The sequence below is a fragment of the Delphinapterus leucas genome, chromosome 3 (assembly GCF_059928025.1).
Source record: "Delphinapterus leucas isolate spDelLeu-1000000601 "Yukka" chromosome 3, BTC_Dleu_Yukka2, whole genome shotgun sequence".
In the NCBI taxonomy this organism is placed as follows: Eukaryota; Metazoa; Chordata; class Mammalia; order Artiodactyla; family Monodontidae; genus Delphinapterus; species Delphinapterus leucas.
Window position 1 is genome coordinate 131181063 of NC_143131.1, and position 13676 is coordinate 131194738.

General features: G+C 40.0%; 1 protein-coding gene across 6 annotated transcripts in view; it reads left to right on the forward strand.

The window, feature by feature from the left end:
* MFAP3 (microfibril associated protein 3) overlaps nt 1-13676 on the forward strand; it is a 118648-nt gene that overhangs the window by 10845 nt on the left and 94127 nt on the right. For 5 of the 6 annotated variants that reach the window (XR_016392830.1, XR_002646920.2, XR_016392828.1 and 2 more), the window contains exon 2: nt 10825-10941. Coding sequence is in view for 1 of the 6 variants with exons in the window: in XM_022590204.3 (XP_022445912.1) it covers nt 2517-3310 (794 nt within the window). In the remaining 5 variants the exon portion in view is untranslated. Of the gene's footprint in view, nt 1-2516; nt 7758-10824; nt 10942-13676 lie in introns of those variants that run through there. The other variant, XM_022590204.3, reaches the window with a different exon arrangement.

Consider the following 13676-nt stretch of genomic DNA (forward strand, 5'->3'; position numbering starts at 1 on the left):
GTAGTACAGAGTGCTGGCCCTGTGTGAATACAGCAAGAAGGATTTGGGTTAGACTTAGAGTCATAAATAAAAGTGTTTTGTCCAGAAATGAGTTACTAAAAATGTTGGAGGAAATCCAGGATGTTTTTAAAAATAGTTATAAAGATCTGTGCATAAAACTTTAAGTCCCTCAGAATCAGAAGGGCACTGAGGAGGAACTCTATAAGCCCTTTCTATTCTATACCTTAATTTACTTGAAAACAGGAGAGTTTCCCTTGTATTTTTTTTTTTGTCAGTCTTAAAAAATCACACAAACATCATAATAATGTGACCAAGGTCTACTTTTTGACAGGTTTTTATTTGATTATGCTGTTTATGAACCCGTAAACACATCTTAATCAGAATACTATTTCCTTTAATTAGTGTTCTGTTAGAAAGATTTTTTTTTTGAAGACTACTTGTGTTAAAACACCTTAGGAAGAAATCTCCATGAAATATCAATGGGATAAAGATTAAATTCTGGGATCCTCACAAGCTACACTTTTCGGAAAAGGCCGCTTTATATTTTTTGCTAGAAAGATAGTCTAATCTCTTGGAATATAAGGATATTTGGCTATTCATATTAGAGTGGAAAACAGAAAAGGAGACAGATGGTGCTTCCTTCTAAAGTATACGCTAAACATTTTAACCTTATGCAAACTGAGTAACTGGCCACCAAGGGATTGAAGAGTTTGAATGTTAGAAAGAACAGAGCTTCTTAAGAATATAGACCTATTAAATCAGAATCTCTACAGTGGTACCCAGAAAGCAGAATCTCTAGAGTGGTATTTTGAACATGATTTGGGGTTCCCTGTTTGGATCCACTGAACTAGACTCTTATCTCGTTTGGCTCTAGGGTCCTAACAAACCCATTTAAGATGTGAGTTAATCAATGTGATTATTACGGACCGACTGTATAGACAAAGCTTAGGTCAGGATGAGACCAGCCAAGTGGAATGACAGTTTTATTTTCCTATTTTGCCCTTACTTTGAAAACCACTAACATCTGTCATTGATGCTTTCAGCAGCAGCTCTGGACAATTATATTAAATTTTATGAATCTCAAGTGAGGAGAGTTTAAAGAGCATATTAGTCTAGTCTAAGGTTCATAAATCTTGAGCTATTATCAGCAAGTAAGCTAGAGAGTTTAGATTGTGGTTATAGTGGTTGATGAATGGAGTCTATGTAGTTCATCATACCGTGGATTCACAGGGTATCCTTTTCATAGCTCCAAGTTTACAGAACAGAAGTTTATAAAATAATGACTATATTCATAACTACATGTTTTCCTCTTTTTACTTTAGTAAAAATATAACTAGAATTTAGATAAATTTTGATGATGATAAGAATGGGCACAATCCACAGTACTTACTAATTGATGTGCCACCCAAATAATCCTGAACCATAGAATCTCAGGGATGAAAGAGATCTGGAAGATTAGACATTGAAATGGTGCTTAACAAGCAGTCACCCATCCTCCTCTGGGACACCACCTCTAGGCATTGGAACTCATACCTACACCGCACATCTATCCCATCTTTGAATGGCTTTCATAGTTAAAGCACAGAGTACACTGAGAACTTACCACAACGGTGAGAATTGTGCAGGCAGAGCCAAGTTGTTTTTTTTTTTTCCAAGTTATTAAAGGATGTCGAATCACGGTGGGTGGTCAGTGTGCTTTGTTTTTCATACTCATGTGCTTTTGTATACGCGTTCCCTGAATGAAGATACCTTCATGTATGGAAGAGAGGCAGCATGTTTTAGGTTTAAAACAAGCGTAGGCATCTTAAGGGCAACTTTTTTCTCTCTCCCAAGCTGGTCATTTAGCCTTGCTTGTGAAACATATCTTTTGGCTTGTGCTTCATTTACTCCTGCCAGAAAAACAAGATACTATCATCAACCAACCTTTTCTAACAAGACAAATTAACATGTGCAAGGCATGCCAGATTAGCCACTTAGTAATTGAAGAAATTCATTAAATTGGTAGGGTTTTTTAAAAATAGTTTTTATCTTAAATAAGTTCATTATTGAAAGTAAACAGTTTAAAAGGAAGTAAAAATTACTCATAACCCATTATAAATAACCATTGTTTTATATTTCTGAGGCACATCCTTCTATTTATGAGAAAGCCTAGGTAGAGACTGTGATATAGACACACACACACACGTAAATATTTCTTTTTAAGTTTAGTCATTTAGCATTATGTCGACACACCTGTCTCCCTGAAAGGCTTCTTACATCTAGCAGTGAAAAGGTAGTTATTATAATCATTAGTGTCAGGAAGATCTTGATTCCCTTTATTAAGTTCCAGGCTGTTTAAATTCTGACTCTGAACATAAAAAGTCTGGCCTTTCTTACATCTTTTAAGGAAATAGCAGAGCCTAATAGAAGAGTTGATTTAAAGTACTCATGAAGAGGTGGAATATTGATAAGGCAGTTGGTATATTTAGTAATAGTATTCTTTATACTGTAATTTTTTATTTCTGTTGGGTTATCAGGTGGAAAATGGTTGGTTTCTGATAACTTCCTGAATATCACCAACATAGCCTTTGCTGACCGTGGGCTCTATACATGTTTTATCACCTCTCCGATCCGTGCCTCCTACTCGGTCACCCTGCGTGTTATCTTCACCTCGGGAGACATGAGTGTCTACTACATGGTTGTTTGCTTGATTGCCTTTACAATCACTCTCATCTTGAATGTCACACGGCTGTGCATGATGAGCAGCCATCTTCGTAAAACTGAGAAAGCCATCAATGAATTCTTCCGAACTGAAGGGGCAGAGAAACTTCAGAAGGCCTTTGAGATCGCAAAACGCATCCCCATCATCACCTCAGCCAAGACTCTGGAGCTCGCCAAAGTCACACAGTTTAAAACCATGGAGTTTGCTCGTTATATTGAAGAACTGGCAAGAAGCGTCCCTCTGCCACCTCTTATTCTAAACTGTCGGGCCTTTGTAGAGGAGATGTTTGAGGCTGTGCGAGTGGATGACCCTGATGACATGGGAGAAAGAATTAAAGAGAGACCTGCCTTGAATGCTCAGGATGGCATCTTTGTCATTAACCCAGAGATGGGCCGGAGTATTTCACCAGGAGGAGATTCGGATGATGGTTCCCTGAGTGAACAAGGCCAGGAGATAGCAGTTCAGGTTTCTGTCCACCTTCAGTCAGAGACCAAAAGTATTGATACAGATTCTCAAGACAGCAATCATTTCAGCCCGCCTGATGATACAGGATCTGCTGAATTGAACTCTAACTACAAAGATGGGGCATTTGAAAGCTGCCAGCTGTGAGCTACCCCAGTACCTACAAAAATGGCTCTCAGAAAAGGAACCTGTTTCATGCAGGAAATAACATTTTTACCAAAAGATAAGTAGGACTTAACCCCTTGCTCATATTAAGCACATCAGGACATGAATTGTTACCAAAATCTTTCTAAAAATTCAGTGTTTTCCCTATCTGATTTTTCTCAGTCATTTACCGTGAGCTTGATTAAATGACACATGTTGAGATTTAAAGGGACCTGAGACATCAGCCTAATGGGGAAAGTACCACACGCAGAATTACATGGCTTCTCTTCTGGTCATGGTTCTTCCATTGTTAGGGCTGACACTTTAGGCCTCAGTTTTCCCACTAACAAGATGAGGGATTTGCACTGGATGATATCTAAAGACATTTCTGGCCTTCTAACTTCTTACCTGCCACCTTTAAACCAAAAGAATCTTCAGCCCATTTCTGAATAAATGCTTCCCTAGACTTTGAGTCCCTTTTTATGGAAAGGACCAAGCTGAAACTTTGTGATTTGGATTCCCACACCAATGCTATGCATAGAGGTGTGGGTGTTTTTCAGATGTCTTGCTGGTGGAGCATACAGTTGTATATGCTAGGTTGAATGTCTCCAGTGTAGCCCATGTCTGTATCGTTATACAGATACCGGGGAGCTAACTGCTCATTAGTAAGCTACTTTCCATGAGTAAATTGGAACTTGTGGGGGTGTATCATGTCTTTTTAACTTACTGAGGCATCATTTAGCTCATTGAGCCGGCAGTGATTTCCCAACTGTTCTCCAAAAGTGAACAGTTCGTTCCTAAAGAATAATGTCTTCATTGTTTTTAGAATAAGAAACAATGTCAAATCATCTGTGTCTGGTAAATTAATGGATTTTGGCATTTCTGTTCATAGAATTTCTCAGGCTTTCCCTGTTTAAAAGTACTGGACTCTATGAGATAGTTCTGTGTTTGGGATCCCATTCCAGGAGAAAACCCACAGCTGAATTCCTCTTTAGACCTCTGTCAACACTCTTGCCCTCCGTGGTCTTTAATATGGTGCTAAAGGTTGCATGCCTCCTTATCTTGTTTGTCTTGTTTATATTTTATTGTTGAGGTTTTTATTTTTGTGTACTTCAGGTGTAGAATTTTGAGCTAGGGCTGCTTTTGTGGCCTTTCTGAGAAGCACTAACCTGAAATAAGATTAGATAATGGTGTGTGGTGTATGTTACTATACTAAATATATAGATACTAATACAGATGGATATATATATACACACATACAGATGATCTAGATATAAAGAGGGAGAAAAATTATGAGGGATGCCACCTGATTCAACTGTGTATAATAAACACTTAGGACAGTATTTCTTGCCTGGCTGAGATCTGATATAATGGAATTGTACATACTCTTCAAAATAATTTCTTCAGCTACAGTAAGCTTGGCGTCATATAATTTTAAGAACTTGGCAGTGGAGCTCCATGTGCTTCATGTTTCTTCATTTGGCTTCTGATTACTGAAGCATTACTTGAACAGAGGTTCCTGAGAGAAATGTTTGGGGGAGGTTTTTATCAGGATTTTAATTTCAAATGGAGGAAGGCAGGAAATTCGAAGTGTGACCAGATAGAACTCCTTTCTCCTTTGTGAAGGCTTATCAGAAGTAATATATCTGCTCTGGATAGCATGAATGAATCGATGTGCAGTTTTATCAGATGGCATTACAGATAATGATAATGCTGCCTTTTCTGTCTCTCAGGCTGTTTCCATGGAAACCTCCAGAGCCAAACAAAAGCTACCCGTCATTTAGCCAAAGCTTGTCTTGGCTCATAGACCTGTATTTCTTTAAAGAACACTGTTTTCATACATTTGGCTATGAGAGCAAGGGCTCTTGAACATGCCCTAGATTATAGAACACTTTTTCCCTTCCCAGAATGTTTCTCTTGAAAATGTAAAAAATTTTTAAATCCCTTGTCTGAGGTCTGTCCCCTGAATGTCCCTCAGATCTTTAGATAGCACCTTGCAACCTGTCCCAATATAGCAGGTTTGGGGTCATTTTTAGAATATAGCTTGTCACATTAAAGAGAATGGATTTACCCCACATGTTCTCATAACAGACATGGGCATTTGGGACCTTAATGTAGACATATTTAATGATCAAAGTCTTGAGAAACAGGGCTTTGGAAAAATACAAGAAATATTGGGAAAAAAATAAGTTTGCACAATACTATATAACAAGTATAGGCTACTCCAGTGTATCCTAGATAAATCACTTTAGAAATGTAACGGTGACTTAATTTGGTGGTCAAAGTAACTGGATTACTTTGAGTATTCCAGGTTAAGGTGCCACTGATAAGGAATTAAAGTAGGTCAAAATTTAAGTGGAGCTGGTATTACTTTCTAAATCTAGTTGTTCAGAGGAAGAAAACCACACTCACTAACATTTTCTGTAGCTAATCAAATACTCTTCATATATTATTAATACCCATGCTGTCTTTTTGTAAAATCCTTAACCTTTTGAACTTAAACTCCAGTAACAGTCTTTTGACAATAGTGGTAGTGTAATTATCCTTCTGTCTTGCTAGATTTTATGGTTAGTGAAAATGCCTTTACTCAACAAACTGTGTTTGAAATAGTTATGTCATCTCATTTACAAATTCTGTCTTGTAGTGTGATTTAATGAACCTTACTGTCCTTATGAAATGAAATGGTGGCTTTGTGAAATAAATTTACCAAAAATAGACATGTGAACATTTTTAGAGATTCCTTACCAGCTGAAATCAGACAGACAGGCACCTTTTGAGCTGATACCGCGATTAGTTTATAGGCAGTTTGATAAGCCTGTCCTCAAAGTCGCATCTGTTCTGATAGTTTAGTTCTTGAGTCTGGCCCAGTGAGTGTTTATATTTCCTACCAACTACCTTGATATAAATATCTTGGGAGTCGCTGACCTGGAATGGTTGTGAGGAGGCTCCCGGCTTCTTCACCTCGCTTACCACGTATTTTAAAGTCGAAATACCCAGCTTCCCTTTTGTCCTCCAGCCACAGTGAACCCCTTGGCACAGTCCTCTCCACGCCCTGCATGTAGTTTCAACCTAAATCAGAGTTTGTATTCTGTGTCACAGAGCAGCATGGGAGCGTGAATGCTTGTTTTCCAGGGCCCGGCCAGTCATGGGTGCTAGCCTTGCCTCCTCACATCAGCTACGGTAACACAAGTATACCAGATTTCCTGAATCACTATTAAGAGAACACAGTCTTTTGTCCCCTACGCCAGCAATGTTAAAAGTGCTAAGCCTTGGGCTTCCCTGGTGCGCAGCGGTTGAGAGTCCGCCTGCCAATGCAGGGGACACGGGTTCGTGCCCCGGTCCGGGAAGATCCCACATGCCGCGGAGCGGCTGGACCCGTGAGCCCTGGCTGCTGAGCCTGTGCGTCCGGAGCCTGTGCTCCGCAACGGGAGAGGCCACAACAGTGAGAGGCCCGCGTACCACACACACACACACAAAAAAGTGCTAAGCCTTATGCATAAACTCCTAGATTCTCAACACATTTCATAAGAGTAAATGAGTTGTTTAATATGGTTTAGATGATGTTTAAATGGTTACCATGTTAATGAATACTTACATTAAAATTTTGTCCTTTTTTTAAAAAAAGTTGTACTTGAATGTAATGTATTAAATGTTCAATGGAGTGTATTTCATTTGTCTGAAGTCTTCTATAGAGATACATTCTTTTTTTTTTTTTTTTTTTTGCAGTAGACAAAGTCTGTACCTTTTTATCAGGAAGGCGATAGCTTTCCAGAAGCCTCACCTGACTTCCACTATACAGCTTCCAGAACTAGGTTACATGACTACCTGCAGTAACTGTAAGAAAGCTTGGGAAGATGAAATTGTATATTTTTTCACTGGACATATTGTAGCAAAGTGTTTTATTATTAAGAAAGTGAAGAATGGAAGTTGTAGGCAACTGGTAATGTGCAACAAGGTCAACTTCACTTGAATTACAGGAGCAAAATGTGGTTGTGTGGTGGATATAGTTGCAAACCATGTTCCTTGAAGATACTCACATGTATGGATGAAGAATGTTGTGTACCATATCAGTAAACAAAGGATGTTGCAGCCATCAAGCCATCAGCCACTACAGCCACCCTGACTGTGCACCCTGAGGGGATTCAGGATGGAGAAAAACAGGATACCGGCCTAGATAGTTAAGGTGTACATCAAAGGAATGGTTTCGATGAGCCCAGGCTCTTACATCTTCCCATACATAGAGAAGTATTAAGTTCATTAACTTGAGATGTCTGGTTTTTCTTTAATTAACTAATCTTTTGTTGTTCTGACTACCTGTTTTTTGTTGCAAAAATTCATGTATATCCTGGCTACTCCCTTACCTCTTCAGAACAGTCCCTCAGAACTATCTGAAAGGCCGCTTCCCAGGCTTAAGTCCTCAGTATGTCTGCCGAATAAAACATAATTCTCAGCTTTTAGGTTGTGCATTTTTTCAGTCCACACATGCATGAACAAAGCAAGAATCAGAAGCATTAAATCTTAGGTTAAATCTTCAAGCCATCACTTATGTAGTCTCCAATACACGTGGCTCAAACAGCAGACAGACAAGTTATGGGATTCTGCTGGGGCATAATTGGCTTATCTTAACCTATTTATTCATTATCAGATACGTACTGGCCACCTGCTGTGAGCAAGCAATAACAAAGCTCCTAGGGGACAACAAGGTTGGCCTATTGGAGAAAGAGAAGAAATAAGCCTGTGTGGCTATGAGGGGAGAATGTCAGAGAAGCAGGCAGGGGCCGGGAATAAGGTTAAAAGATTTCAAAGCTCTTTTTGGCTGTCCCCAGAAATGTGCTTCTTAGAAGAAATGCTAGCAGTGCCTAATTTGGAAGAGGAGATTTACCAATTTAGGGAGGGAAGTTTGATCATTCAGTAGTACTATTCGTTTTGTCCTGAAATCACCTGTAGCCAAAAAAAACAAAACACAACTCGATTGTCCTAATTTTCTTTAAGGAATCAAACTCCTTCAGAGCCCCTTAAATTCCAGTCATGTCCTTGAGTTTTCATGTTTTCACTGGAACCTATTGATTAGGAAATGTATATGTAAATATACATATGTTGCTCCATCTGCCTGGATGATCGAGGCTGCTGCCAGCATGCTGCTTCTTCCTGACAGCTGGAAACACTCCGCTTTGCCTCCTGTTTAGCCGTGTGAGAAGGAGGACTCAAGTGTCCTGAGTGATGATAAAACAGCCTTCAAGGGGGCCTCCTTACAATAGAAGAGCCACGCCCTGGGAAAGAGTTTGTCCCTAAGCAGAAGGGAAGTTTATCAGGAGGAACTCCCACTGAGGGGTAGTTTTGCCATGTGAATTTCATTGCTCTTTCAGAAATTACAGACAGTTGGACCATGCCTGAGTCTACTCTGCTCAAGTCCCTTGACCCTTTGAACACCTAAGGCTATGCCTATTCAATTTTTCAACAGATGTTCATTGCACATAAACTAGGGACACTATCATGAGTAAAATCAGAGGTGGTCCCTGCTCTTTGGGAACTGACAGCCTATGGGAAGACAGATCCTATTCAAAAAGTCACACACAGGGTAGATAATTAAAAACTGAGGAGTGTGCTAGAAAATGATTCTCTGAGAGCTTGGAACAAAGGAATCCGATCTCATCAGAGGTCAGAGAAGAATCCCCTGAAGAAGTGACACTAGCAGCAGCAGGCATTGCTTGAGGGCTTATTATGTTTCTGTCCTGAGCCAGAGACAGAAACATAATCGAATGCTGCTTAGAAGGAATTTATAGACCTGTTGAAAAAGTAAGATGTTCCTACAAATAAACCATCTGAAAGAGACAGTGTGGCATCAAGTGCTAAATGGATTAGCACTAGATAATAAAAGCTTAAGGAGTTAAAGATGAAAAGTGAGTGGTAGCAGAGGGTGGGCAATACCTTGTGGATGGGGTGAGATTTGAGCCAGGCCAGGAGGATGAATAAGCCTTGGACAGTGAAGGAAAGGTGTTAATCTGGTCATGGAACTCAGAAATCTTCAATGGTGCCCTGCTGTCTTAGCAGTAAAAAAAAAAAAAAAAATCCAATTTCTTGACCCTCCATGATCTGCTCCCAGCCTATCTTCCCAAGTTTACCTTTTAAGACCCCTCCACTCTCTTGGAAATACAGTAACATTCTACCTTTTATATTATAGTTACTCCTTCCTTACAAGTTTATGAGCAACTTGAGAGATGGCATCATGTACTAGTCACCTGTATTTGTAGCCCCTTATTCCTTAGGGTAACACCTTTTGTATAGAAGAGACAGTAAATGTTTGTTTAATGGGATGGGAGGGGGGACAAAACTGTTGTGTTGTAGTATATGACCACATTGGTTAATGTGGGACTTGGGGGTGAGGGCTCAGGAGGTGTGGCTGCCCCTTTTCCAACAGCACTCTCTTCCTTGGAGACATCACTGACTTTTAAATTTAAAACTTTTAAAAAGTTTTAAATACCATCTTCACACTGGTGACTCCAAATTGATATTTCCAGCTCTAAATGCTCTCTTCCAGACCTGTGGATCTAACACCTCCCTACTTGCCATCACCATTTGGCCAGGCACCTCTAAAAGGCATCTCAAAATTAATATATCTGAAACAGAATTTTTGATTCCCTAACCTGATAACAAAAGCATACATCAGTTTCTACCTCCACCATCTTCTCTCAGTAAATGGCACCACCATCTAGTCATTTGCTCAAGACAAAAATCAGTTTCATCCTGGACTCAATTTACCTTACTCTCAGTGTCCAATAGATCAGCAAGTTCTCTTGTTTTGCTTCAAAAACCATATATCTAATCCATCCACTACTCTCTTCCTCCATTGATGTCATCCTGTTTCACGACACCATCATCTCTTGCTTGTACTATTTGATGTTCCCCACTATTGTCCCCAGGTGATCCATTCTCAGCAGTGCAACCAGAGTGAACTTTCAAAAGCATGTCATCTCCTGCTTATGTTCTATAGTGTCTCCTGTCACTAGAAGAAAATTCTAGAAGAAAATCCATACTCCCCACCATAGCCTATAAGACTCCCTATGAGCTGCTCCTTCCTGTGTCCACGCTCATCACCTACCACCCACCTCACTATACCTCCCAGCCACCCTGACCTCCTTGCTGTTCCCCAAACACACCAAGCTTGCTCCCACCTCAAAACCTTTGGTCTTGTTCTTCCCTCTGCCTAGAATATCTTCCCCCAGATGTTCCCTTCACTGGTTTCTTCTGCCTAGAATATCTTCCCCCAGATGTTCCCTTCACTGGTTTCTTCTTGGCATTCAGATCTCAGCTAAGCTGTCACCATTTCAGAGGGGCCTCCCTGACCATACAACAGTAGGTGCCCCCAGGGTTGGGGTTAGAGTCAGGGCTAAATAACTCTAATAATAACTGTTAATTTTACCATAGTACTTGTCACTATTTGTCTTAGTCCACTGGGGCTACTGTAACAGAATACCATCGACTGGGTGGATTAAAAAACGGAAATTTCTCTCTCACAGTTCAAGAGGCTGGGAAGTCCAAGATCAAGGTGCCAGCAGATTTGGTGTATGGTGAGAACCAGCATCCTGGCTTGCAGATGGCTGTCTTCTTGCTGTGTCCTCACGTGGTGGAAAAGGGTGAGAGAGCTCTCCAGGGTCTCTTTTATAAGGGCACTAATCTCATTCATGAGGGCCCACCCCCATGACCTAATCACCTCCCAAAGACCCCCACCCCCTAATACTGTAACACTGGGGATTAGATTTCAGCATATGAATTTGGGGGAACACAAATTCAGTCTATCACTCTATTAGATATTGGTTATTTATTATTTATTTACTTGTTTATTATATTATTTTCCCCACCTACAATATCAGCTACATGAAAATAGGGACATTACTTTATTTCCTATTATATTATCAGCAACTAAACAGAGCTTGGCACCTCTAAATTGACAATCACTAAATATTTGTTGCATCACTGATATAGATGGATGGGTGAATACTGTTTAATTATGTAAACTTAAAGAAATAATTTAGAATCTTTGCCTCAGTTTACCTCCTTCCTTGATGTAGACGGAAGGTAATATACTACTTATCTTTTCTGGAACACAAAGGACGTGGTTAAGATAAATGAGAAGGCTGAAGGCTTTACCACTTATTATGAGAAAAATATTGGAGTGTATGGGCAAGGAGCCATTTGAAAGTGGTGGTGACAGGCTAATGGAGAAGAAATTCATTTGTTTTATTACCCGTGAACCTCCTGGATACTGAGTAAGATGGAGGAAAATGAAATGTACCCATGTGTAATATAAAAATTCATAAATACAGCTTTTGTTAATTCAAAGTAGAGTAATGCTTTGTTTTTCTGGCATCAATAGGTATTTTGCTAAGTGTTTTGTTTTTTTCAGATAGTTAATGTTCCCGTTGTAAGAAGATTTTTTTCAATTTGACTGTTTTAATGGAAATAGTTTTCAAATGAATTTCAGTGCCACTTTCTCTGGCAGCACACTGAGCAGAGCCTTTTGTCAATAACTTGGAATATCATTACAAGCTTACATTACATACTTGGGTATAAAATAGTGATAAACTCTGAAATCACAGATGTGTAGAACTTTTATACTTCCTGAGATCTTTTATGTATATTGCATAGGTTTTTTTTTTTTTTCTCTTCTTTCATTTATTTAATCAACAAGTAAGACACACAGTACCTGCAGGCTGGCCACTAAGAACTCTGCCCAGAGTGATAAACAAGAGAAATGTGATTCCTGCCCTCTTGGAGCCCACAATCTGCTGGGAAAGATTACAGTGACCAAGGAAGTACAAGTGCGACAAGAATCTCAAAGGCCTACCCTGGGGCTTGGGAAGCACCTCCCCAAGGAAATGGCCTTTAAGCTGATTCCTACAAATTGCTCAGGGGAAGAATGTTCCAGGCAGATGGAAAAGCATGTTCAGAGGGTGTGAATGGTGAGACAAAGGTGCATTTGAGCAGAAAAATTAAGACCAGCAAGTCTCCTGATGATGCTGTAGTGTCAGGGAACCAGACTGCAGACCCCTCCTCCCATAAGCCCAGGCTAGGAATCTGAGACTTCATTCTAAAAACAAATTAAATGCTTCTTTTAAAGAGGGGAGTAACACGATCAGCATTACCCTTCAAAATATGTGTTAGAAGAAAACCACTAAACCTATGCTTTCACACATATTTTTGGTTTAAATGAAGTTAAGATAAGTGATGCCACAGTTATCAACCTTCCACAAAGTATGGAATTGACAGGTGACGCTCAGGGCCATAGGGACAGTGCAAAAATCGAGAAGAGGATGTTCAAGTTTGGGAAAGTGTGGGTTTCAGAAAGGAGCCTCATTCTTGGAGGCCTCTTACAATACGGTATATATAAGAGCCTGATTTAATTTGGTTCGACATTATCTGAAATACCCGCCATATACCCAAGAGCTAAAGGAAAAGTTTAAGTGGATGAACATGCACTGGGAGCAGATGCCTGAGTTTCAGGCCTGCCTTGGCCACTACCAGGATGGACCCTGGCCTTCAGCAAGTCTCTTCCCCCATGGACCTTAGCTTCCTCTCCTGCAGAATAAGGTGATGCCTGTGCAAGCCACTCCGCCTGGAAGGCTGAGATGCACATAGCTTAGCAGGCAGGAAGCTCAAAGGGGGGCTCCATCACCTACTCACCAAGTGACCTTGGACAGGTTACTTAACTTCTTTGAATATTGGTTTACCTATTTGTGAATGCCCCACCTCACAGATGATTGTGAGAGCTAAAACGCCTGGCACAGACAACGCAGTCAGGAAATATTAGGATCACTCTGTAATTTTACAGCTTAATATCTGCTGGCTCACATATTAGCCCACTAAAGCAGGCAAAAGAATTTGGAAATGAATGTTTCCTTCAGGAAAAAAGTGGCCCCTTATGAATTAAGAACTCATTCCACATATTTCATTTTTCTGTATCCTTTTGAGACTTAGCAACATTTCGGGAAACATCTTCCACCATCCATCTGTCCAACATTTGTGCTCTGGAATATCTTTCCTCTAACAGCTTGGCCAGACTCTGTTTTGAATGTGTCCAGTGACACTGTCCCTAGCCTATCTATTCTGAGCATGTTATTAACCTGAGCTTGCATGTATCAGTATAAATTCTGCTAAGAGCCAACATTTCCTTACTTCCTGAGCATCCATGCGGAAATAAGCTTGCATGGTTTCTTTGTGGTCTCTTTGTAGACCCCAAGGGTATTAATAGCAAGTCATACACCCTCCATTTTTCTTATTTTTAAACAACTGGGTTTTAAATAAGTTTAATATATGCACATTGTTTAAAAATATGAACAGTATAGAAAGGTTTTAGGTTCAAAAATCTTTC